General features: G+C 40.5%; 1 protein-coding gene across 1 annotated transcript; it reads right to left on the bottom strand.

Annotated features, from left to right (window-relative positions):
- Nucleotides 1–40: 40 nt before the first annotated feature.
- On the bottom strand, nt 41–26,949 carry rnf150a (ring finger protein 150a). The gene is made up of 7 exons (XM_030740015.1): nt 26,263–26,949; nt 12,811–13,061; nt 10,558–10,629; nt 10,289–10,371; nt 10,050–10,146; nt 9,715–9,925; nt 41–4,715 (listed from the first exon to the last, which is right to left on the bottom strand). Exons 1-7 carry the CDS (start codon nt 26,714–26,716, stop codon nt 4,582–4,584), a joined length of 1,302 nt encoding a protein of 433 aa, XP_030595875.1. The 5' UTR covers nt 26,717–26,949; the 3' UTR covers nt 41–4,581.
- Nucleotides 26,950–27,890: the final 941 nt, after the last annotated feature.

The following is a 27,890-nucleotide window of genomic DNA, read 5'->3' as shown; positions in this document are numbered from 1 at the left end:
GTTTTTATTATTTTTTTATTGTACATAAAACAGACAGGTTTGTAAAAGTTGAAAAAAACCTCATTCAAAGTTATTATAACACACAGTCAAAGACATTCCTACACATGCATCGTGTATGGAACAAGAAAAGGACAGAGACACTCGTAATCGTACTTACAATGTTTTCAGATTACAAAATAGCACTGCTGTTATTTCTGCTGGGTAAATAGTTTACAATATACTGGCACCCTCAACCTCACATCCACAGAGCACAGATTAAAAAAAAAAATCACAACATTATACAGTAAGCAACAACTGACTCATCTTCCATACTCATTACTGTAGCCCTCTGTCTTTAAAGCTGTACCTTAAAATAAGGCTTTTATTCAGTTCAGCCTTCCTTATTCACTGGTGTGAATATAGAAAGGTTAGCACAATCAGAAAGAGCCACACAGATCAAAAAGAATTAAATTACCAAAAATAAAACAATGCTGGATAAGGCTTTATTTTACAATTCAAATACTTCATAATATTTATTATTTTTTTTAAGGGGTTGCTTTGCAAACAATTATTGGGAAAAATTGAGTTTTAATGATACATTCATTTCAATTAATAACTGCAGTTAAGTGCAGAAAGAAACGGGCTACAAGCAAGCATACAACTAAACTAAATACTACTTATACTACATGCATTATTGATGAAACTGTTTATGTAAAATATAGAAGCTGGTCAGTCAGTACAGTTTACACAATATTTAGTTTTTGATTTTTAACATGTGGCTGGTGGAAACCAAAGAAAATGTCTCTTTTAGGCAGGATAACTCATTTCTATTGATCAATGATCAGTGTCCTATCAACATAAACTAATCAAAGAAGAGGAAAAATACATTCATTTATGTTTTTCCCAAAAATTGGTTGCAACTACATATTTCTTTGCAGAAAGCATGTTGGAAATGATCAAAAAAGTCTGAAGATTGTGTTAAACAATGTTGAAGTTACAATTAGGGACACCAATTTTGTTCTCTTCATCAGTACACTAATCGTCATTACATGAAGTACACACACATTTCTTGGGTCTTCAAAACTCTTTCAATTCTATTTATTCCTAAGAGAAACTTGTTATTAAAACACTGTAAACACAAAACTGGGAGATTTTCATGACACAGTTTAAGCTGCTCTGTAACAAGAAGGCCTTAAACTGTGGAAAACTTTAGTTTTTAAATTTGGCAGCACAACCAAAGCCCAGCCGTGTAGCACTGGAAATAAATGCACTTTGCTTTATTTTGCTGCTATACCAACCAAGCAAACGATCATGTAGACATTTTAGAAACAAGGTGACAGAAAGGAAAAAAAAACAGTAATTTAAAATATAAGAGAGTAAGAACAAGCAATGTGAAGAAAACAACAGGTATTTTTGGGTATTCCTTTGTATTGTGCTGCCTGAATATCAGTGTGAGCTCATGTAACACGCAGAGGCTTAAAAGGTCCCAGTTAGGTAGGCTGAGACTTAAGCATCTACATCTATATTTGTTAATCTTCATTACCTCAAAACACACAAAAATACAGTCAGTCAGGTGATTGAATAGTCTGATTGACCTCTTTTATATAAATCTTTATGAAAATGGGCATTTGTGAATTTGTCCAATTAAGTGAGGCAATGTAAAAACTGTCAAATGTCCACCTGCAGGTAGTCTATCAGAGCGAAAAAATGCAGACACAACCTGAATATTTTAACTTTTTACTTTGTGCACTAGAAATAATAGAATGCAGTGTTTATAGCTATCAGATACAGAATTACAATGTAAACCTCTTCATAGCAATTATTTCTGAAACTCAAATGTTTGCACATACACTTAACGACTGACCAAAACAAGAGGGAGTTTGATCGTATGCCTTGCATAACAGAGTCGACTGCAGGACCTAATGGAAACAATGACTAAAGAGAGGACCACCAGTAAAAGTCTGGTGGCACCAATGACTAAATCAGTGGGTCTGTGCTTCATCAGTGTGCATGTCTGCAGGAATGTGAGAGGAACTGGACCCAAATGAGCTCTAAATTCAGCTATTCGTACTATTACATGAGACCTTGTTTAAAAAGCAATTAGTGGGTGACTGACAGTACCATAAATAAAACTAAACAATAAAAATTAGAAGATTAATTTCTATCACAAAATGTGACACGCATATAACAGTCTGCTGAAACATTGGAGCCCGTGCTGAGTTAGCTACATTCTTTTTTCAAAAACAGTCTTTTTAGAGCAGCATTGAATTTGGGGTAAGGAAAAAGACTTTATGGACAAAAATGCTGATTTAAAAATAATTTGAGAATTTTGGCCACTTGGTGGCAGCAGAATCAAATAAGTGCAACACAATAAACTTTACCCACCTTTTAACTCTATTTTTGGTCTTTACTTGCTCCGGATAGAATAATCATTTGTCTTGCTTGTTTGGCTCTGGGCAGGTAGTCTAGACTGGGTAGAGATTTTCTGAAAACAAATGATGCTCTGAGAGCAGTGGGAGCAAACCACAGACTGTATATAAATGATGGACATAGTCCTGTTTTGAAGCCTCAGGCTGAACATTTTGGCTGTCACAGTCAGAAGGAAAGAAGGAAAGGAGGAAAAGGAAAGGAACTGACTGAGAACCTGAGGACACTGCACACTCTCTCATCCATCACAAAATAGACATATCCTAAAACATACCCTTTAACCCAAATCTTTATTGGTTACGTTAATCCTTAATCGAGCCATCATTTACAAAATTAACATTGTGTTGTATTCAATGAAACTTAAATCTAGAAATTAAGACCATAAACTTATCACAAAAGTATTAAGTCACAGATCAAGTAATAAGCAGGGGTCATTTTCTCATAGACTTCTAAACATTCAGACTTTTTTTTTTTTGCCCCCTGCTGCCCATCAGAGAGAATGCAGGTTTAAGGCACTATCTGCACTTTTCAGAAATCGGGGTCATGTCCATCTTTTATCTACAGACTTTGGCTGAAACTCATTGTAAAGCTTTGAAACACTGAAGAATGTAACAGTTCAGGTGATATTTCTTCTCTGTATGGTTATCATTATAACAACAAATTTGTTGCTAATATAAAAGAATGTGTTCATAGGTTTTAAAAAGGTTTTGAAGCTTTGAAGTTTTATGTCTATTAATGTTTAAGTTGTCACATGACTCTTTGTCAGTACTTGTTCAGTTCTCTGACAACAGAATTTTTTTTTTAAATTAAATTCAGAAATTACAGCTTTCAGTATATGTGCTTCCAGACTGTAGATGGAGAGCTGTCTCAACACATTCCTTTCCAAATGTCGGCTGTGGTGCATTTTATTTCTTTGCATTTATTGCAGATCTGTGCTTAAATCCCTGTGAGAAAGGTACATCGATGCTGTCTGTCAAAACTAGCCAGTTTAGTGTAAACTCACCCGAAGACTGTAAATGTTTCCATGCTGGTAACGGTTCATGCCAGGACAAAAAAACAAAACAAAAAAAAAAACAGAAAATCCTTGAATGAACCCAAGCCACACCTCCTTAATTACTCAACACAGTACTTTTAACATAAATCATTGCCCTTATGTTATTCATCAGGTTGGCAATCATGAAAAGATTTAGTGTAATTCCAGCCTGTCAGCCAAAGCAATTAACAATAATGAAAAATAACTATGTTTAATATGCAAGAGACAAGCTTGGCACAAAGACTTGTTGACATATTAACTAAGTAGGTTTGTATAGGGAAGTGAACACAGTGCCAGAAATTGGTAGTGACAACTGGTGTGGCTACAGCTGTGTTTAGCAGCGGTAGGAACATGATCCCTTACTTCACGTGTTGTGAATAATTAGCAGCAGTTTCAGCAGGGCAGTGGGTGACATCACTTCAAACTGCTTAGGACAAGCTCTGATTGTCAAATGTGAGGACAGAAACATCTAGTCTGTGTTTGCTTGTTTTCTCTCCGCAGCAGGAATATTCAGTCGGTAAAGTTGAAGTTTTAAAAACCACGATCCACAAAATAGTAACAACAACAGTTACGCTTAGAAATTCTGAAATTACAGCACGTGCGCTTTCATAATCCAAATTCTTAATGTCGTGTGACCACAATAAAACTAACGTTCAAGTTTGAAACTGAAGAACTGCCGGTGGGGAATTCCCACCAACTGCTGGAGAATCAGAAGAAAATCACTCAGGTACTCTCTATATGCGCTACACAGGTGTACGTCACATCAGTACAACTTCTGGATTTGTTGGCAGTGATCTTGTACCATGAAGTCAAACAATCCACACACATTTTTTTTCTATTAATTAAAGCTGAAAAATGGTGTGGAGTGTGGTGACCAACAAAAAGTTGGTCACCACATGTGAGAGGTTTGTCTAGATGTCCTGGCATCATCAAATAAGCAAGCTAAATATCCATAGATGCATGGATGAATCCGTTTTTTAGTCGGTGAAGAAAGAACTAGGTATTTTGTGCTGCTATCAGTTGTATTGCTCATTTTCCCATCTTCAGTCAGGCCACTTCTTCACTGGATGATCTCTGGGGGTCACCTGATCACCCAGACCTGTTCCCGCCATCCTTGTCCTATGATTTTTGTGCTATTTGTCTCAGCTCTGACTGACTCTGGACTTGGTGATGTCGCATTCCTGCTCAGTGGACATGTCTGCTTCGGACATGCCTACCTCCATGCCCAGGATGATCGAAGTGTCTGAATCACTGCTGAGTGGAGGCTGGTGCTCACCTGAGGGACAAGAGAGGCAGTAAATACATTACTTGACAGGTCACCTTGTATGCAGCTGAACCCCCTGCTTCTAAAGAGGGGCAATATTGTTAAAATCAAGTCTTATCGTCACTTGAACCTGTAATAACTGATTTTTTGACCATTTGGAGGCAGCAGAAACATATTGTGAACATACTAACATAGAACTTTTGAATTAATATGGAAAAGTCGATACAAAGCCGAATGGATCCACGGTTTCTTGTCGCTTACACCAAATTCTGACCCTACCATCCAAATTTTGCTGCAGAAATCGTGACACATCAGACCAGCCAATGTTTTTTCAGTCTTCTACGGTCCAATTTTGGTGAGCCTGCGTGTATTATAGTCTCAGTCACCTTTCTTAGCTGACATGCGTGGTACCCAGTGTGGTCTTCTGCTGCTGAAGCCCATCTGCTTCAAGGTTCGACATGTTGTATGTTCAGAGATGCTCTACTGCATATACTGAGTGGTTATATTTGAATTGCTGTTGACTTCCTATCAGCTCAAAGCAGTCTGGACATTCTCCTCTTTGACCTCTGGCATTTTCACACAGAGAACTGCTGCTCACGGGACATTTCCTCTTTTTTGGATCATTCTCTGTAAACCCTAGAGACAGTTGCGCGGGAAACTCCCAGCAGATCAGCAGTTTCTGAAACACTGAGATCAGGTCTTCTGGCACCAATATCTATACAATGACGCCACATTCTAAGTCACTAAAATCACCTTTCTTCCTCATTATGATGCTCAGTTTGAACTTCATCAGGTTGTTTTGACCATGTCTACATGTCTAAATGCATTGTGTTGCTTCCATATGATTGGCTTATTAGATATTTGCTTAAATGAACAGAGGAAGTTTGTCAAGTTCCCAAAGAAGTCTGATCAGCCTTCCTAACACCTACATTAAAAAACTGTGTGCATGCATACAGAAGAGAACAGGCAAATGGTGCTCGCAAATGTTTTATTACTTTTCTTCTACTGAACAGTGGGGAGGCTTCCAATTAAGTGCTTTAAACGTTTGCATCAAAGAGCAAAATTTAGCTGATTTAAAAGAAAAATCAGAATATATGCAACCACTTTGATACAACGCTCAGCTGTGTAGAGTTAATGAAAGAGAGCTATTGGTTCTTGTAGTCTTTCCTACAGTCTGTTCTAATCATGAAACTACAACTTCACCATCCATCCATCCATTCTCTCCCACTTATCTGGGGCCGGGTCACGGGGGCAGCAGCCTAAGCAGAGAACCCCAGGCTTTCCTCTCCCCAGCCACCAGCACCAGCTCAACCGGAGGGACCCCAAGGCGTTCCCAGGCTAGCCGAGAGATATAATCTCTCCAGCGTGACCTGGGTCTACTCGTGGTGGGACATACCCAGAACACCTCACCCAAAAGGTGAGGCCCCAGTCACCTCAACTGGCTCCTCTAGATGTGGAAGAAAAGTGGCTCTACTCTGAGCCCCTCCTGAATGGCCACGCTCCTCACCCTATCTCTAAGAGCGAGGCCAGCCACCCTTCGAAGGAAACTCATTTCTGCCGCTTGTATTCGCGATCTTATTCTTTCGGTCACTACCCAAAGCTCGTGACCATAGGTGAGCGTAGGAATGTAGATCGACTGGTAAATTGACAACTTTGCTTTTACACTCAGCTCCCTCTTCACCATGACAGACCAGTGCAGCATCTGCATAACTGCAGATGTCTGTCCTCTGGCATTTTCACCCAGAGAACTGCTGCTCACGGGACATTTTCTCTTTTTTGGATCATCTGTCTGTCAATCTCGTGCTCCTTTCTCCCGTCACTCGTGAACAAGACCCCGAGATACTTGAACTCCTCCACCTGGGGCAGGAACTCGTCCCTGAGCCGGAGAGGGCACGCCACCCTTTTCCGGCTGAGGACCATGGCCTCAGACTTAGAGGTGCTGATTCTCATGCCAGGTGCTTCACACTCGGCTGTGAACCGTTCCACTGTGAGCTGGAGGCCACCACCTGATGAAGCCAATGGACCGCATCATCCGCAAAGAGCAGAGACGAGATTCTGAGGCCACCAAGGAAGAAGCCTCTCGCCACCTGGTTACGCATAGAAATTCTGTCCATAAAAATTATGAACAGAATCGGTGACAAAGGGCAGCCCTGGTGGAGTCCAACACCCACAGGAAACGAGTCTGACTTATTGCCGGCTATATGGACGAAGCTCTCACTGTGGTTGTACAGAGACTGAATGGCCTGCAACAACGGGCCAGACACCCCATACTCCCGCAGGACCTCCCACAGGATACCCCGAGGGACGCAGTTGAATGCCTTCTCCAAGTCCACAAAGCACATGTAGATTGGTTGGGCAAACTCCCACGCACACTCGAATATCCTCGAGAGGATAAAGAGCTGGTCCAGCGTTCCACGACCAGTACAAAAACTACATTGTTCCTCTGGGATCCGAGGTTCGACTAATGGGCGGACCCTCCTTTCCAGCACTCTGGCATAGACATTATCGGGGAGGCTGAGGAGTGGGATCCCCCAAAAATTGGAGCACACCCTCCGGTCTCCCTTCTTAAAGATGGGGACCACCACCCCGGTCTGCCAATCCAGTGGCACTGCCCCAGATCTCCATGCGATGTTGCAGAGGCGTATCAACCAAGACAGCCCTACAACATCCAGAGCCTCCAGGAACTCAGGGCGAATCTCGTCCACTCCAGGGGCCCTGCCACCAAGGAGTTGTTTAACCACCTCGGTGACCTCAGCCCCGGTGATGGGCAAGTCATCCCCCTCGTCCCCAGACTCTGCTTCCACTACAGAAGGCGTGTCAGTGGGATTCAGGAGGTCCTCGAAGTATTCCTTCCACCATCCGACTATAGCCTCAGTTGAAGTCAGCAGCACCCCAGCCGCACTATAAACCGTGTGAGTGGAGCACCGCTTTCCCCTCCTGAGTCGCCTGACAGTTTGCCAGAACTGTTTCGATGCCATCCGAAAGTCTTTTTCCATAGCCTTACGGAACTCCTCCCACACCTGAGTTTTTGCTTCATCCACTGCCCAAGCTGCATTCTGCTTGGTCTGCTGATACCTGTCAGCTGCCTGCGGAGCCCCACAGGCTAACCAAGCCCGATAAGACTCCTTCTTCAGCTTGATGGCTCCCTTCACCTCCGGTGACCACCATCTGGTTCAGGGGTTACACCACGACAGGCACCAACCACCTTGCAGCCACAGCTCTGAGCAGCAGCCTCAACAATGGACGTGTGGAACATGGTCCATTTGAACTCAATGTCCTCAGCCTCCCTCGGAATGCTGTCGTTCACTGTTGTCATTTACTAAACAAAATGCTAAAGCTAATTCGAAGCTAATTAGTACTCCTTTTGTCTATCTCTGTTTCACCTTAATATAAAAGTTTCAGAAAACAAAACAGGGAATTTTGTGTTCCAAGGTATGCTTCAGTGCTTATGTGATGGTCGAATGGCATCTGTGTCAGGTATATGAATGTGAAAAAGTAGATTAGAAACTCTCCCTCAAGCTCTTGTTTCATTTTTAAACAGACTGTGGATCTTTTTAAAAGGAATAATTACAGCGACTAACACTGCTTTCAGCCTTCATATGAGAATGTGAGCATTATATTATGATAGAAGTACTAAAGTCCAGAAAATAGGAAAGAGTGATAGTTACAGTACTAATTATAACAGCATTCATTACTCAGGGTAAAGGGCAACACAATTGGCACTTCATCATTGCCAAATCCACTACAGCAGAAATCCTGGCAGATCCACTTGTTCATCTCGTGCTAACTGCCTGTGAGTGGATTCGTCTATTTGCTCATTTATGCACTGGCTGTAACATCCAATTTATCGCGTCTAATTTACATTCTCTTTACACTCAAGTAAGCTCTGTGCCTCTGGCGAACTGATCTACCACCTGTCAAATAACTTGTCATGCACGGGTACACACAAGTCTTTTCTCATAAACTTAAATCAACAGGTTTATGATACTACATGTTGCATCATATAGGCAAAAATTCTGAAAAGCTAATAGATTTAATATCATATAATGAAACAATAATAAAATGAGAGCTGCAATGTAGGTGCTAAAAACATGTTGCTAAAAAACAAAACAAAAAACAACTTTAAACTCTCCGCTCCCTGTGCTTGTAAAATGTGAAATGCTTTTGCTTCTGAGGTGATGTTTGGAAACCCACATAAGAGCTTTTGCATAAACTCGCACCCATAAACACACCCTGCAATGTGCTAATTGCTTGCAATTATTACATAGGTAAGACTACAGCCCTAAGGAAATTACATAAGCTGCAGAAAGGTAAAGCTTGTGAATTTTTTGAGTTTTTCTCTTGTGTGCAGGAGGATCTGAACTGGAAACCACTGACCAAGTGGCTGCTCATCTGCTTTGTACTTCGCTTTAAAACAGTCAAACCTGTGCTGAAAAAAAAGTCACAAAGCACCAGCTGAGATTTTCTTAACTGTGGCAAAGAAAGTGTGAATTAGCAATAAATTTTCCCAACTTTCCAGTTTAAAATATCTGTGCATGGAAAAATGACATGTTCAGACATCAACACTTTAGTATTAGACCAAAGCTAAAATAAAAAGTACTATGTATGTGTCACAATTTTAACGTTGAAGAACATTATTCTGCTGATTGGTGAACCTCTGCTCAGCTTTACTTCTGAGAAACTTTGCCTCTCTAAGATGTTCTTTTTATAACAGTCATGTTACAAACCTGTTGCCAGATAAACCAATAAGTTGCAAAATGTTCCTTTAACTCCTCCAACTTTTTTGAGACATGTTGCTGTCAAATTCAAAATGAGCTAATATTTTTCTTAAAATTGTACATTTTCTCAGTTTAAACATTTCATGTGTTCTATTGGTGAATAAAATATGGGTTTACGAGAGTTGCCAATTATTGCATTTTACCTGGCGACCCAACTTTTTCTGGGTTTGTACTGTCCACCACTGTCAGATTGCTATCAGTTTATTAAGTGCACAACAAATGGCTGTACATACTGCTGGCAAAGATACGGCTCTCCCCTCCCTGAAGCGTTGACTCTGCCTCAGGATGGAGCGGCGACAGGTTTGTTCCTCTTCCCACTGGATCCAACACTACCGAGCTCTCGTTAACTGTGATTTCACTTGCCCCACTAATGGGGTTGGTGGGTGGACCCCCGACAGACATGTCGTAGTCTGGCAGAACCTCATCTGAGCAGTCTGCACTGAACTGGAACATATCAAAGACATCTTAATGTGTACCACGTGTCTTCAGGACTTTTTAAGCTTTATTTAAGGTAATGCGTTACATTATCACTTTTATTATCATTGTGTGATAAATCAAAAGAACTCACTGGGATTCCCAGGGCTTTGAGGATGTTCATTTTGCACATGGGACATGTTCGGTGGTCTTGGAGCCAGGGGTCTACACAGTGCTTATGGAAGAAATGTCTGACCGAACAAGACAGCAGCATACAAATATATATTTTCAAAACAAACAGCCATTGTGTATATGTTGATGAACACAGTGCATGCTTTTTCTCCCCACAAACACACAAAAATACAAAACATGTAATGTATAAATAAAGATTACCTGCATGGTAATATCCTCACAACATCATTAGGCTTATAACCTTCAATACAAACTGCACAGTTGTCAGAGTCTGACTCTGTTTCCTTAAACAAGACAGAAAATATGAGACCAATAAATGTATTTATATAAATAAATAAAATATAACATCATTAAAACATGAATAAAAATATTTTTGTTAATATTTGTGTACTTTTAGACTCACTGTATAATTAATAATGCTTTATGCTGATGTGAAATATATAATGAGCGCTACTGGGAACTTCAGTTACCTTGTCGCCCCTCTTAATGGTCCGTAATTGAAGCTTACTCATGGCCTTTTTGGCAGCATCTCCCAAACGCCTCTTTATGAAAAAGAAACACATAAAAAATTACTTTATTATTTATAATGTTAGACAATAACAGACAAATAATTGTTATAAAATAAGAAAGAAAGAAAAAAACTGGCCTGGTACTACACAGTAACCTAGGTAAATGGTGTGTGTTGGCTTAAAATGATAAAAAGATGAAAAAGTTTAATCTTTTCTTGATTAAATTATATAAGATCAACCATCATGTGTTGTTTCTCCTTCAGAAGTGACATTTCCACCATGCTACAATGAAATTGACCCTTTAAGTGACTAGCTAAACAAATAAAACATCTGCACTGAATCATACACCAATAAAGCACAACAGCTATGTATAAGTCCTAAAATAAATCCGAGGTACAAATGTAGACCAAGCTGTTACTTATAAATCCAGTCATTAGACAATTCCTTTTTAGAGAGATTGATTTATTTTAAACTAACTAGAATTATCGGCTCACCATCGTATGCCTTTGTGCATTTGTGATACAGGAATATACACTCACATCACACATCACTGGGTATGCCAGTTCAATCAGCCAATCACATGGCAGCGGTGCAATGCATTTAGACATGCAGACATGGTCTAGACAACCTGCTGAAGTTAAAACTGAGCAACAGAATGAATGGGGAAGTAAAGTGACTTCAGTGACTTTGAACATGGCATGGTTGTTGGTGCCAGATAGGCTGGTCTGATTATTTCACAAACTGTTGATTTAATGGGATTTTCCTGCATGACAATCTCTAGGGATTACATACAACGGTTTGAAAAAGAAAAAATATCCAGTGATCTGCAGCTCTCTGGGTGAAAATGCCTTGTTGATGGCAGAGGAGAATGGTCAGACTGCTTTGAGCTGATAGGAGGGCAACAGCAACTCAAACAACCATTGATTACAACCAAAATATACAGAATATACTCTGAACATACGTACAACACGCCGAACCTTGAAGCAGATGGGATACAGCAGCAGAAAACTACACCGGGTGCCACTTCTGTCAGCTAAGAATGGGAAACTGAGGCTTACACTTTAGAAAGATTAGAAAAATGCTGCCTTCTCATTCATCAAGATTCACCAAATGTCGTTTGATGAGTTTCTATTTCTTCTGCAACATTCAGACGGGAGGGTCAGAATTTGGCGTAAATGACACGAAAGCATGGATCCATCCTGCCTTGTATCAACACTTCATGGCTGGTGGTGGTGGCATAATGGCATTGGGGATATTTTCTTGGCACACTTTGGGATGTGCAGCTGACAAGTCTGCAGCAACTGTGTGATGCTATCATGTCAATATGGACCAAAATCTCTGAGGAATTTTTCCAGTGCCTTCTTGAATCTGTGCCATGAAGGATGAATACAGCCCTGAAGGCAAAAGGGAGTCCAACCTGATATTAGCAAGGCATACCTAATAATGTGGCGGGTGAGTGTATAAACACACTTGATTCAACTTGACTTGTTTTGTTGTATGGCAATAAAGCTGATTCAGAAAATCTTCAACCATTTAAGCTGCTGGAAAGAAGCTACAGTAAAGATCTCAAACCAACCAGAAGATTTCATTAATTAAACATTAACTGAATGTGAAATGCTTTCAAAAGACTCATAAGCAATAAAAAAGACAAATAAGTGAATAAAATGGTTATTTGTGAATGTATTTCAGCAGATATTCTAAGACGCCGACATAAATCAGCTCACCCACATTTCGAGGATTTGCATAAAACAAAGACAAAGCAGCATCAGTAAATTGTATTATAAGAGCCAACAAACAGGTGGTCATTCTTTAACTTCTTGAAGTCTGTTTTACCTTATTGGGCTGCATGGGAAAAAAAAAAAAATTGAAAACAGATTTGTTCATTATGGCTGAACTGTTTTTACAACATAAATCAATATAAATCAAAGTGTAAATGCATGGTTGTCACAGCTACGGCCCCTATCATAACAGCCATGGTGATGGATCCCCATTACAGACGTCACTAGAACGTCAGTGGAGCCCATTCATAAAGAGAAGCCAAAAAAAAAAAAGTATTTGCATTGGTTGATGGTTCACTGGGCTGCCATGCTTGTGTTCAGTCAGATGTCAGGCTAATTCTGGAACTTTCCTTACAGCGCCATATGGGAAACTGCACCGCTCTGCTGCAACAGTAACGCTGTTGGACAGAAATACATCAGCTGCGCACGGCCATACCTGGTTGCGATCTCTTGCATTAGCGTAGCGGAATCTCTGGATGTAGTAGAAGACGAGCCAGGCGAGGGAGATGATCATGAGAACGATGAAGGAGATGGAGACAAACACTACCGATGTTCTGCTCACGTACTTCTGCAGGTTGCGGGTTCCTATAGTGATCTGCAACATGACTAAAATGCGCTGCTCGAGCAAGGCCACAATTTCACGACCTTTAGGCTCTGGGATCATGATGGCCACAACATCACCTGTATCTGCACAACACATAACACATGCATGTTTAGACATTCAGGGGATGAACAAGTGCTGCAACTGAGAAAACAGGCTAAAACAACAGACGCCCAATAAATTAATATAAAAGAAACAACACACAACCAGAAATTTGTAATACATAGAATACAAATTATAAGGCTACTTTAGAAATCTGCATTTTACAGAGAAAATAGCCACACATCCAACCACAACCCGAGCATTTAAAAAAAAAAAAAAGGTGCTTTAAAGCAGAGAAGGTGCTAAAACCAGGCTGGCTCAGACTGCTGTATGCTACAGTAATGAGTAATCTTGAGCAGGTTGCTGGGAGCTTAGACAGGACAGATGAACTAAAGCTTCACTCTCAGTATCAGAGGATTCCTGCCAGCAACCATCTGTTGATTTGCTTGCTGTGCACAACGAAGGATTTTGTATTACAGAACCTCCGGGGATCTGTCGTTATGGGAGAGCCTTTCCTGATTTGCTTGATTTAAATTTTGTTTTGTTTTTCAAATTTCCTCTACCTCTTTTATTGTCTTTATCTTTTTTCACAGACTGTATGGTTTGTCTTCTATGTTTTATTTTGCTACTTTAAAACACTGTCACATTATTTTTTATATATGAGCGTATTTTAAAACAGTGATTCATCATTTCTACTCCTGATCATGAAAGATCCCTGGGAAAAAGGCTGTATTTACAGTGTAGGATTTTTATGGTCTTTAGCATTGGATGACTTTGTGCTTCATTTATGGTTCTTAATACAACTGTAATTTAAACTTGTTTACAAACTGGAAATACTCTCATATTCTGTAATACTGCTCTACAACATTTACCATTTATGCCAGGCTCAAGAAGGTATAGTCATATACTCATATTCACACCTTGGGCCACTTTAGGACTGCCAATCAACCTAACCCACGCATGTGTTTGGATTACGGGAGGAAACCGGAGTACCTGGAGAGAACCCATGCAAGCACAGGGAAAACCTGCAAACTCCACACAGGAAAACTCCAGCTGACCGGTGGATTCAAACCCAGGAACAACTTGCTGTGAGGCAGCTGTGCTACCAATGCACTACCATGCTGCCTAAACCTTCTGAATGATCAATATTAAATAATTAAATAAAAATATTTACCTTATTCTAGACTTAAAACCAAGGTTTTTTTTTGACTCTGAAACAGTGACGTTTGTATCTGTCTTGAAAATCCAGCCCTGTGAGATGAGGGAATGACAACTGGGGCAAAATGACTAGAACTCAACAATGGGACTACTTCAGATACCCACCAAACGTACGTGACGATGGGTATCCCGTATGCAAACAATGTGGAAGTAAAGTGGCCGCTAAAGGAGGGAATACTTCGAATACTACAACACCATCCCTGCGTGCAGATTAAAGTAGCTATCTCGTTAATACCTGTCTCTCTAACAAATGTGTGAAATGTTGACTATAGACCCCGTCTATGTTTTCTCGTGCTCGGTCCACACGTTAACCACCAGCAAAAGTGCTGAGTCATCTGAACTATAGACACGCCGGTGCCCCTGGCCGTGAAGCGCGTGCTGTGCTGGATGCGCATGTCCGTGTTAAAGGCCTTTCCGGACTTAATGTGAAAGACGGCATATTTACGTGCGTTCATTTTAAAACTTTTTTTTCATCCCTTAAAATCAGGCTCAGCATGAAAGCCTTAAGAGTGAAATCTGTATTATGAGGATCATGTCAGAAATAATCCCCTCTCCCTGCAGTATCTGGTTATTTCCCACTAACTTAGCAGTACAACGGCAGTATAAACCAGTCAACAGTAGTTGATCAGACACTGACCCAGGCTCAGTTTCTCAGATATTAAATATGTTTTTATGGTGATACATAATTTTACTGAACATTTTAAATGCAGGATGTTTAATTCTAAGATTACATATAAAGTGTGTGTGTGTGCTGCATGATAACTTGGCTTGAAAATTAAAATGCTGCAATAAAAATCTAATCTCAGGAAAACTCCTGCACTTTTTCTCACATTTGTTTACAAAGACAGAGAATTTTTTCTTTCTAAAGTGACAGATTCATTTTTATTTAAAGATTTGGCTTTTTCCTCATTCTAATACTGCAATATTAAATCAATAAATTTGCAAATAAAAGCAGGAGGTACATAGCTTTTTTTTAAAGGAGACATTTTAAACAAAACTGTCATTAAAAATGGTTCCAAGCACAATAAAATAATTTGATGAACAAAAAACTTTTGTTATTTCTTTAATGATCAGTGTAAACTTGTAATAATATATATGAAATATGGTGATACTGCGATAACCATGATACCATGATATTTTCTGAGATGATTATCATACCGTGAAAATCTCATACCGTTGCAACCCTAACGGAGTCACAGCGGCTTTCCATGGTGGTTCACACCTTCTATCACGAGAGAGTGGCTTCATTCAAACTGCTAACAAGCATGTCAAATACACAGAGTACTGCACAAAACTGTTTTAATATCTCAGACTGGGGCGATTCTGACGGTGCATTAAGGGCTATGGATTCATATTCATATATGAATCCATCACACTGGCTAAATTGTAGGGTGTAGCTGTGATATATTATTGCTGTCATGCTCTTTTTATGTAACCAGCCTATAGCAAAAACCTGCACAGCTGCTATATTTTACATGACAAAGACTAAGAGACTAAGTTTGTTTGAGTCTGACTCTGAGTTTGTTGACAGGACGTTTAAAGAAAAAAAAAAAAAGGAAAAGAAAAAGATTTTGATTTATCGGGATTCACCACTTAGTGTTTAAAGTGCATTGAAAGAACAGGGTATAATATCATTCCAGCTGGCAGGCAATATCAACACAAACATAGATCTTAGATGGCAGCTCCCTCATAATGAATTTATTCGTGTTAGAGCTTCTAAAGCAAACAGTACAGAGAAATGAGAAAACAAAAGCTTTTGTTTGGACTGAAAACAGATGGTTCTAGCCTGCTGCACACAACTTTCTATTCAGACTCTGCAGGCCACTTCATCATCTGACTTTTTCCCTATTGGTTTTCTCACTTGCATAAAATTTTTAATAAGGTTGTTTCAAAGTGTTTAAAAAGGACCTCAGACCAAACAAATTCCCTAAGTTAATTCTCAAGACTGCCTGACAGCAAAAGTGTACTAATGCTCCCTGTTTTGTGCACCTCTTTTTTCCCCCCAATCTGTAACCTTAGAGACACTCTCCCAGCCTGCAGATTTATGGTTTTATTAAGCATGACCATATGGTAGAAGGGAATAGTCACAGCGATATCACACTTGCCTTTGCAAACACAAGATAAAACCACAGCACTTCTGGTTAAAAGTTAAATAACCTGAAACATAAAACTGCTCAAATCTTCAGACCTTTAAACCACCATGTATGGCCAGCTTTCTCTAAGCCTCGACACTTATCTCCTTCTTCTCCTTCTCCTCCTTCACAGTGACGCAGTCAGAGCAGATAAAAATAGCTGCTTCTAAAAACAGGAGGGCAATGTCAGAGACTGGGGCTGAACTAGTGAAAAGATCTGTCTTTTCAGACCCACTTGGTCAAAATGTGGAAGCAAAGAGGGGATTAATACAAAATGGGGTTAATTTCATTGGCACCAGCCTGTCTAGGCTGCGTGTTAATATCTTTAGAAGGATCTGGGGCTACTGTTGATATCCCTGAGGCACTGATTACCACAGAATTACATCTTTATTAACAACAGTGGACTGAAGGAACGCTAACTGTAACACAAAGTAGACAGTGTTAGATACAACATTTCCTAAATTTTCAAACATCTCAACACACACACACAAAGTGTAAAATGACCAAAAAAAAATGATGTTGTTGACACGACAACATATGGTAGCCAGCTGTCATAGTAACGCAACACATTTGCCAGCTTGGAAGTGCTTCAGTGGCTAAGCTGCCAGAGCAGTGATGGGGAGAGCTGACATGAGAGCACAGACTGTGAAGACTGAATCTGAACCAGCTAACAAAACTCAGATTCTGCTTGTGGATGACTGATACACAGCAACAGATCAAGACATGGTTCAAGCTCACACCTAGGTAACTATGCACATATGAACCTATGACATATTGGATATTGGGTGCCTTGGAACAACTAACTGTTTTTTAAACATGTGCCATGATCTGAATGGTTGGAAACCACAGCATTCAATTTCCAGAAGTGAGAAATCTTCATAAAAAAAAATACAGAAATAAATACTGTAAATCACCTTGGAGTAAAGTCTTTCTCGACAGTTTTTAAGTGTCTTGTTTCATATATATCAAAAACATGATAGTACTTTTTTTTTTTGAGAAATGGCTACAAACAAGCCATAAGCCTTACATGCCTGTGGGGTAAATGGTTATGGCTTGACACAAGTGATGCATCCATGAACAAGTGGCCCAAAGCAAGCTTGTAGATATCTGGAATAACAGCTGGACAGAGGACAACACTGAAAAATTTGCCTTTTTATGGGAGTGTGGTCATTTTTTTTTTTTTTTAAAGTTGTGAAGGTTTCACTATTTCATACCAGGAGCTCTAGTTAATCCCAGTCTGTCTCAGTATATGGAAAGAACACTAAAAGAAAAAAAAAAATAGATAGCACAAAGTTGAACATGCTACTGGAACAGAAGATTCCCCAGAACATAAAGCTGCAGTCACACAAGCCTACCTAGCAGATAAAATTTTGTTTTTGTTCTTTAGCGGTTGCTGGAAGTTGCAAGGATTTTGGGTTGCTAGGGAGTTGCAGACAAAATCTGAGGGACAGGGGCTTTAGTTTAACCCCCTTATAAAAAGTTATTCTAACAGTTTTTTTAGTACTGGTTTTAGTAAACACAAAAAGGAGGGGTATCTGGTAACAGGCTTTTCATTTTTTAAAAAAACGCTGCATCAAGAAAATAATGTGGTTGTTCGGAATCAATAAACCCAAATCGTCTTTTGTGGCTTTAAGGTTGAACAACTCATTTAGAGAAATCAGGCTCGGGAGGAAAGAGTTAAACTGGAACGTGTCACGCCGGGTTTCTGGCTCTAGCAACTGTGGATTTTACAGCCCAGCTGCGTTGGCTCTGGACAGGGCAGCAGTCCCTTCTTTCTCTGGCAGCAGCTTCACTCCCATTCTACACATCAGGACCTGTTTCTTTGTCACAGCCCTCTCCATTACCTTCCTTATTCTCTACCAACTTTATCACTGTACCGCTCCTGGCTACCTTTTCTTGTTTCTTAAATATGTCTCAGTTTATATTTATGGCATGGCTGGAAGCGGGGCAAGTGTTAAAAATAGCTTGGCACCTTTTATCTGATGCTGCAGGTAATCCAGCACATTAGAGTCTGTGTTCGAAACATAACCTCAACATACACACAGACAGAAAAAAGCAAAAAAACAAAAAAAAAAGCAAAAGCTTAAAGCTTTGTTGCTGGTGGAAAAAAACACTTTGTAGTGACTGAAAACAAGTCTGATGATGGTGGTTAGAGTGAATCAGAGCAGGAAAAAAATATGAGGGAGAAAAAAGAGAAAATCACAAGAATTTTTTTTTTCCTTCTCCAGTTTCAAATGTTCATGCTTTCTGTATGAAAGCTTCAGTTAAACTTGGTTATGTAATGCAGTAATTTGTAGGTTTAATTACAAAACTTATAAATAAAAGGATTAAGTATGAAAGAAGTAAACGTTACTTTGCACAAAGAAAAATATGGATGGGACCAATTTCATGAATAAGTGGCAGCATGAGACATACAAGTCTCATGAAACTTACATTGCACGTCTCATACACAAACATTACTGACAAGTCGTTTCTCTGTTGCCTGTCTGTGTGGGCTGATCAGTGCCCGTGACAGTGATTTGCATTTTTTTTGCTTGAACATCTGTTTCTGTACAGATCATTTTCTCAAACGGCCTTCAGGAACTGTGTTGTTGTCTGCAGCAACCAAATGAGAACTACCGGAGAAGAGAACTGCAATGTGAGGATAGTGGGAATCTTCCCTTTGACTTACATGATTGTTTTTTTCTTTTCAAGGATTGAGGGTAAACTACGGTTCTCTTTCAATGTGCCTATGTGGTGTAGATTTAAATACATGAAAACAAACACTACAATTGTTCTACAAAGCTGCCACAAACAGCTGGCATACAGATTATTCCACATGCAGTGCTATTTAAAACAACCCTGTTTGTCTAATTAACTGTTCATCAGCCTGTGCCGCTTCTGGCAAAACAGTGAGGAAAAACCTGACTCATTACATTTTTCATGGATTGTGTCAATAAAGTGTGTTATTTATTTAAAAATGTTGTATTTACTCATTTGAGTCCTTAAGTGTTTGCTTTGGATGCATTGCCTGCAGTCAAAAGATGGGTTTGGAGTTCTTAAGCTTTAAATTGAGGAGCCATTTAACTGTCAGACTGTACTGTCTTCAAAACTTTACATTTTCTGAGCACCTAGTGCCTCTTTTCTTCTTTCATTAAACGAATAACTGCAAATACATTAAGAAGGGGTGATTCTCCATGCAAAAATAAAGTGCTTTGCCCAGGACCAGACAAATTGTGTGCCACTGTGTAAAATGTAAATGAAAACCAAATGCAACAATTTGCAAATGTTACAAACTCATATTTTACTAACAATAGAACATGATAGAACAAAAAGAGTATGGTGTTGGCTCTCACTGCGGTATTGTATCACTTCCTGTTCCTGTTTCGGAGCACAGTGTTTTGCTGTCTGTTAGCTGTTATATCTGTATAACTCGATTTATCTGGATAATAACATATTTTAGTGTAATCTTCACCTACTTTAAATAGCATACTCTTTGCTGAATCACCTGTATTCACATTACTCATTTTATTTGTTTTTAGAAATTCGCTAGCTTAGCGCAGCTAGTAGCTTAGCCCTTAGCCCGACTCACTACCAGCATGGCTTCTTCTCCTGTCTCTCCTGCACTTTCCTGCTCTGGGTGTCACATGTTTAGTTACTCCTCGGCCTCCTTTAGCAGTAACGGTACTTGTAATAAATGTAGTCTGTTTGTAGCTCTGGAGGCCAGGCTTTCTGAATTGGAGACTCGGCTCCGCACCCTGGAAAATCCTGTATCTAGCCAGGCCCCTGTAGCGGGTGCGGACCATGGTAGCTTAGCCGCCGTTAGCTCCCCCCCAGCAGATCCCGAGCAGCAGGGAAAACAGGCCGGCTGGGTGACGGTGAGGAGGAAGCGTAGTCCTAAGCAGAAGCCCCGGGTACACCACCAACCTGTTCACGTCTCTAACCGTTTTTCTCCACTCGGCGACACACCCGCCGAGGAACAAACTCTGGTTATTGGCGACTCTGTTTTGAGAAACGTGAAGCTAGAGACACCGGCGACCATAGTCAAATGTCTTCCAGGGGCCAGAGCAGGCGACATTCATGGAAATTTGAAACTGCTGGCTAAGGCTAATCGTAGATTTGGTAAGATCGTTATTCACGTCGGCAGTAATGACACCCGGTTACGCCAATCGGAGGTCACTAAAATTAATATTGACTCGGTGTGTAACTTTGCAAAAACAATGTCGGACTCTGTAGTTTTCTCTGGGCCCCTCCCCAATCAGACCAGGAGCGACATGTTTAGCCGCATGTTCTCCTTGAATCGCTGTCTGTCTGAGTGGTGTCTAAAAAATGACGTGGGCTTCATAGATAATTGGCAAAGTTTCTGGGGAAAACCTGGTCTTGTTAGGAGAGATGGCATCCATCCCACTTTGGATGGAGCAGCTCTCAGTTCTAGAAATCTGGCCAAATTTATTAACCCTCCTAAAAACTGACTACCCAGGGTTGAGACCAGGAAGCAGAGTTGCAGTCTTACACGCCTCTCTGCAGCTTCTCTCCTCCTGCCATCCCCCCAAAACCCCATCCCCATAGAGTCGGTGCCTGCTCCCAGACCACCAAAAACCAAAGCTAAAATCAGCAAAAAGCTATTTAAGCATAAAAATTCAAAAACAATAAATAATACAGCTTCATCAACTGCACCAAAAAATAAAACAATTAAATGTGGATTGTTAAACATTAGGTCTCTCTCTTCCAAGTCCCTATTAGTAAATGATTTAATAATTGATCAACGTATTGATTTATTCTGCCTTACAGAAACCTGGTTACAGCAGGATGAATATGTTAGTTTAAATGAATCAACACCCCCGAGTCACAGTAACTGTCAGAATGCTCGAAGCACAGGTCGAGGAGGAGGATTAGCTGCAATCTTCAATTCCAGCTTATTAATTAATCAAAGACCCAGACAAAGTTTTCATTCTTTTGAAAGCCTGACTCTTAGTCTTGTCCATCCTAATTGGGAAAATCAAAAACCTGTTTTATTTGTTATTATCTATCGTCCACCTGGTCCTTACTCAGAGTTTCTGTCTGATTTCTCAGACTTTTTATCTGATTTAGTGCTCAGTTCAGATAAAATAATTATAGTGGGTGATTTTAACATCCATGTAGATGCTGAGAATGACAGCCTCAACACTGCATTTAATCTATTGTTAGATTCAATTGGCTTCTCTCAAAATGTAAAGGAGCCCACCCACCACTTTAATCATACTCTGGATCTTGTCCTAACATATGGCATAGAAACTGAAGACCTAACAGTATTCCCTGAAAGCCCCCTCCTGTCTGATCATTTCTTAGTAACATTTACATTTACTTTAATGGATTACACAGCAGTGGGGAATAAGTTTTATTACAGTAGAAGTCTTTCTGAAAGTGCTGTAACTAAGTTTAAGGATCTAATTCCTTCATTGTTATGCTCTTCAGTGCCATGTGCCAACACAGTGCAGAGCAGCTACCTAAACTCTGCTCCCAGTGAGGTCGATTATCTCGTCAATAGTTTTACATCCTCACTGCGTATAACTTTGGATACTGTGGTTCCTCTGAAAAGGAAAGCTTCAAATCAGAAGTGCCTGACTCCGTGGTATAATTCACAAACGCACAGCTTAAAGCAGATAACCCGAAAGCTGGAGAGGGAATGGCGTCTCACTAAATTAGAAGATGCTCATTTAGCCTGGAAAAAGAGTTTGTTGCTCTATAAAAAAGCCCTCCGTAAAGCTAGGACATCTTACTATTCATCATTAATTGAAGAAAATAAGAACAACCCCAGGTTTCTTTTCAGCACTGTAGCCAGGCTGACAAAGAGTCAGAGCTCTGTAGAGCCGAGTATTCCTTTCACTTTAACTAGTAGTGACTTCATGGATTTCTTTACAAATAAAATTTTAGACATTAGAGAAAAAATTATTCATAACCATCTCAAAGATTATTCTTCATGTTCGGCTGCTTTCAGCACTGCTGGTATTTGTTTAGATTCTTTTGCTCCAGTTGATCTTTCAGAGTTAACTTCAATAGTTACTTCCTCCAAACCAGCAACATGTTTGTTAGATCCCATTCCTACTAGACTGTTCAAAGAAGTCTTTCCAATTATTGATGCTTCAATCTTAAAAATGATCACTCAGTCTTTATTAGTTGGCTATGTACCACAGACCTTCAAGGTGGCTGTAATTAAACCTCTACTTAAAAAGCCATCACTTGACCCAGCTGTCTTAGCTAATTATAGGCCAATCTCCAACCTTCCTTTTCTCTCAAAGATTCTTGAAAGAGTAGTTGTAAAACAGCTAACTGATCATCTGCAGAGGAACGGTTTATTTGAAGAGTTTCAGTCAGGTTTCAGAATTCATCACAGTACAGAAACAGCATTAGTAAAGGTTACAAATGATCTTCTTAGAGCCTCTGACAGTGGATTCATCTCTGTTCTTGTCCTGTTGGACCTCAGTGCAGCTTTTGATACTGTTGACCATAACATTTTATTACAGAGATTAGAGCTTGCTATAGGTATTAAAGGTACTGCACTGCAGTGGTTTGAATCATATTTATCTCATAGACTCCAATTTGTTCATGTAAATGGGGAGTCTTCTTCACACACTAAGGTTAATTATGGAGTTCCGCAGGGTTCTGTGCTAGGACCAATTTTATTTACATTATACATGCTTCCCTTAGGCAGTATTATTAGAAAGCACTGCATCAATTTTCATTGTTATGCAGATGATACTCAGCTTTACCTATCAATGAAGCCAGATGACACACATCAATTAGTTAAACTGCAGGAATGTCTTAAAGACATTAAGGCCTGGATGACCTCTAATTTCCTGCTTCTAAATTCAGATAAAACTGAAATTCTTGTTCTCTGCCCCACAAATCTTAGAAACATGGTGTCTAACCAGATACTTACTCTGGATGGCATTACTTTGGCCTCCAGTAACACTGTGAGAAATCTTGGAGTCATTTTTGACCAGGATATGTCCTTCAATGCACATATTAAACAAATATGTAGGACCGCTTTTTTGCATTTGCGCAATATTTCTAAAATTAGAAACAGCCTTTCTCAGAGTGATGCTGAAAAGCTAATTCATGCATTTATTACTTCTAGGGTGGACTATTGTAATTCATTATTATCAGGCTGTCCTAAAAGCTCCCTGAAAAGCCTTCAGCTGATCCAAAATGCTGCAGCTAGAGTACTGACAGGGACTAGAAAGAGAGAGCATATTTCTCCCATATTGGCTTCTCTTCATTGGCTCCCTGTTAAATCTAGAATAGAATTTAAAATTCTTCTCCTCACATACAAGGTCTTGCATAATCAGGCACCATCTTATCTCAAAGACCTCATAGTACCATATCACCCCAATAGAGCACTTCGCTCTCAGACTGCTGGCTTACTTGTGGTTCCTCGGATACTTAAGAGTAGAATGGGAGGCAGAGCCTTCAGCTTTCAGGCGCCTCTTCTGTGGAACCAGCTTCCAGCTTGGATTCGGAAGACAGACACCCTCTCTATTTTTAAGATTAGGCTTAAAACTTTCCTTTATGATAAAGCTTATAGTTAGGGCTGGATCAGGTGACCCTGAACCATCCCTTAGTTATGCTGCTATAGGCCTAGTCTGCTGGGGGGTTCACATAATGCACTGTTTCTCATTCACCTTATTTACTTTGTTTATACTCCACTCTGCATTTAATCATTAATTGATATTAATCTCTGGCTCTCTTCCACAGCATGTCTTTTCTCTCCCCTCAGCCCAACCGGTCGCGGCAGATGACTGCCCCTCCCTGAGCCTGGTTCTGCTGGAGGTTTCTTCCTGTTAAAAGGGAGTTTTTCCTTTCCACTGTCGCCAAGTGCTTGCTCATAGGGGGTTGTTTTGACTGTTGGGTTTTCTCTGTATTATTGTAGGGTCTTTACCCACAATACAAAGCGCCTTGAGGCGACAGTTTGTTGTGATTTGGCGCTATATAAATAAAATTGAATTGAAATTGAATCGAATTGAATCTTAGAGAGGCGGGGTTTCTCAGAAGTAAAGCCGGGCAGAGGTTCACCAGTCTGTAGAGGACTTCAGAACTGCACCTATGAGTTGTTCCTCAACGTAAAATTGTGAAGACTTTGAATATCTCATCATCTACAGTCCATAATATCATCAAAAGATTCAGAGAAACTGGAGAAATCTCTGTGCACAAGTGACGAGGCTGAAAATCAATACTGGATGCCCGTGAGCATTGGGCCCTCAGGCAGCACCGCATTAAAAACACATGATTCTGTAATGGAGGTTACTGTGTGGGCTCAGGAACTCTTCCAGAAATCATTGTCTGTTAACACAGATCACTGTGCCATCCATAAATGCAGGTTAAAGCTCTGTCATGTGAAGAAGAAGCCATATGTGAACATGATCCAGAAACACCGCCGGCTTCTCTGAGCCAAAGCTCATTTAAAATGGACTGAGGGGAAGTGGAAACTGTTCTGTGGTCAGAGGAACTGAACTTTAAAATTATTTTGGGAAAACATGGACGACATGTCCTCTGGACTAAAGAGGACACCATCCAGTGTGTTATCAGCACTTAGTTCAAAAGCCTGCATCTACGCAGGTGTATGCAGGTGCATTAGTGCCTATGGAAACTTCAGTTTGCACATCTGGAAAGGCCCCAGCAATACTAAAAGTTTATGCAGGTATTAGAGCAACATCTGCTCCCATCCAGATGGTGTCTTTGTCAGAGCAGGCCTCACATATTTCAGCAAGACAATGTTAAACTGCATACTGCAGCTATTACAACAGCATGGCTTCCTAGTAGAAGAGCCCGGGAGCTGAAGTGGCCTGCCTGCAGCCCACCAACTTTTCACCAACTGAAAACATCCAACACATCATGAAACCAAAAATACCAAAGCAGACACAGGACTGTTGAGCAGCTGGAATCTTATATCAGACAAGAACAGGAGAACATTCCTCTCTCAAAAGTCCCGCAGCTGGTCTCCTCAGTTCCCAGATGATTATGTGCTTTGCTGCCATCACGTTCAAAATGACCTTTTTTTTCCTTTAACTTCTACATTTTCTCAGTTTAAATATTTGATGAAATAAATGTGAGAAACTGCACTGGAAGTTGATTATAGCTTGTGTTCTATTCCTTAATTGGAACTTAAATAGTCCAGCTGGGCTAGTATGTTTTAGGTATCAACCAAGATTTATCCAAGGAACAAAATATCAAACACTGGGAAGAAGCAGAAGTTCAAATGGACAATCTGTGGCCGTGGTTCTCAAAGCCTTTCTGGCATGCAACACTTTAGAAGCTGAAAACAGTTCCTGCTTCTCTCCCCACACCATCAACAATATGAAAAGGTTCCAAATTGAATTTTTGTGAAGCTCAGCATTATGGTTTCTCTGCCAAAAATCATACTCATTCAACTTCGCTTCACTCCATATTTCTAGCCTGATTCTAAACTGCTCCACCTGCAGTGGCTCTGTGCCACACAGTTTGAGGTAGCAGCGTTCCTTCATCTATTTATGCTTTTGTGCATTAATAAAAAAAAAAAGAAGTAAATATACAGAAAAAGTATAGCTGATAAAAATCATAGTCTTTATATATGCCAATCTTATAGTATTGTTACATACAGTTGTCCTTAAAGTCATACCCCAGCAAAGATCTACAACTTACCGTCCTAACAACAAATTTGGCAAATATATGGACATCTGCTTGAGGAGCCTGTCATATACTGATAACACGGTGCGCGTGACGTGACTACAGTGATGCAGAAGAGCTCTGGGGCTTCAGCAGCAGGGATGAAATTGATCTTGAGTGGAGAACACTTAATGAGCAAATAATTGGTTGGATGTGGGCTTTCGGGGCTCAGTGACTTGTCTGCTTGAAGGAGCTGGGGCTATGTCAGGAAAAGAGTTGACATCCAGTCTCTTACCTGAATGGGACATTGTTATGGTGTCATTCGCGCTGCTGGAGCCCACGTTGTATATGACAACTGCAGAGGCGTTGTGGTTAGCGACATGACGGATTTTCTCTCGGTATGTGCAATTCCCCGCAGCTACCAACGCCACCCACGGGGTGTTCGGAGGGGCAGGAGGGAACCTAATGTTTGGGTCGCACGCCTGTCTGTCCTGCAGGAGGGCCGGCACCAGGACCTGACCTCTCGCTTCTTTCTTAGGCGAGTGCTCACCATACCGACCGCACTCGGTTTTCTCCGTCCTGACCTGCGATGTAACGGGGTCCAGATAGGTGATGTTGACAAAAGCTGTGTACCACTCCTCCTTCTCTGCAACCGTGAAGTCCAAGCACAGCAAGTGGACGAAGCAAAACGACACCAGCCACGTCGAGAGAGCCAGACTGCGGCAAGCTCGGATGAGGGACGGTGCCATTGTGCGGTGGCTGCTTCTTTGGGATGGATGACGAGCTCCGGTAGTCTTCCTCTTCCTCCTCAGTGCACCGCTCTCATCTTTTAACCGTAAACGCGCTTCAGAAATGCGTTAAACTGACATAACGACCATCAGGCCGGGCAGCAGCCCTAACAGGCGAAGCGTGGAAAGAGTTTGTCCACTGTACACTACCTGCAGGAGAAGACGACTCCGTGTTGTTGTTCACCGTCAGCTGTTTTCCTTCCTCTCTCAGGACTGGCTCGCTGCTCATCGGCACGTGCCCTGGGCGTGGACAAGGTGCCTCTGAGGCCGACGTCATGTTGAGAAACCACAGCTGTCAGAAATCATGCCGGGATATCAGGAATTAGAGTAACAGGACTGCACAAGTCAACGTGGCCGAATGGACATATTGTTTTTATTTGTAGATTATGACTTAAATGGGGCAGATAAATGCTCAGGACCAGAAAAATGTTGTTTAGTAATATTTTATATGTTTTTTAACATATGTTTGTTTTATATGTATGCTAACAGGAGGGTTTTAAATCACTACTGGTATTGTGTGTTTTCTCAGAAACAGATGCAATGGACAGTGAAATTCAAGAGTAAATGTAGTTCTATAAATAAAGAGGGGCGAGACGCTGACCCCCCCCTTCCCCGTCCGAGTTGCCCCAGTCGGAGTGTGAGAAATATTAAAGTGCTATATAAGTACCAGTCCCTAATTCCATAATACAGATAATAGGGCTTCATTTGCTAGAGTGACACAATGAACCTAGTCAGATAAGACTGGAAAAATATGTTCACCCGGTGCTGACACATGACTTAATCATGCCACTTCTTCTTTGTCACGTCACCTCACGTTTTTTCTCTCTCTTTTCCAGGCTTAATAGGTTTCGGTAACAGGGTTGTGGGACACAACTTACACAGCGCATAATTATTGCGCTTTAAAATGTTTCGATATTAAATAAACGGCTTAATACTTATAAGAGACAGAAAAAAGTGGATTTATAACTTATTTTAATTGTTATATTTGACATGTAGTTTGGTTATCAAGAGCGTGGGACAAGAAAGTGAAAAAAGTGCCGTTGGGGGTGTTCTGCATTTTAAATAATGTTTTGGAATCACCTTTTCAACAATTAGGTTTCCATTTTGTCTCAGGACAAGTGCCATTTATACAAAT

Source organism: Archocentrus centrarchus, chromosome 1 (genome assembly GCF_007364275.1).
Source record: "Archocentrus centrarchus isolate MPI-CPG fArcCen1 chromosome 1, fArcCen1, whole genome shotgun sequence".
Taxonomy (NCBI): Eukaryota; Metazoa; Chordata; class Actinopteri; order Cichliformes; family Cichlidae; genus Archocentrus; species Archocentrus centrarchus.
Note: the sequence above shows the minus strand (reverse complement) of the source record. Positions and strands in the feature narration are given on the sequence as shown.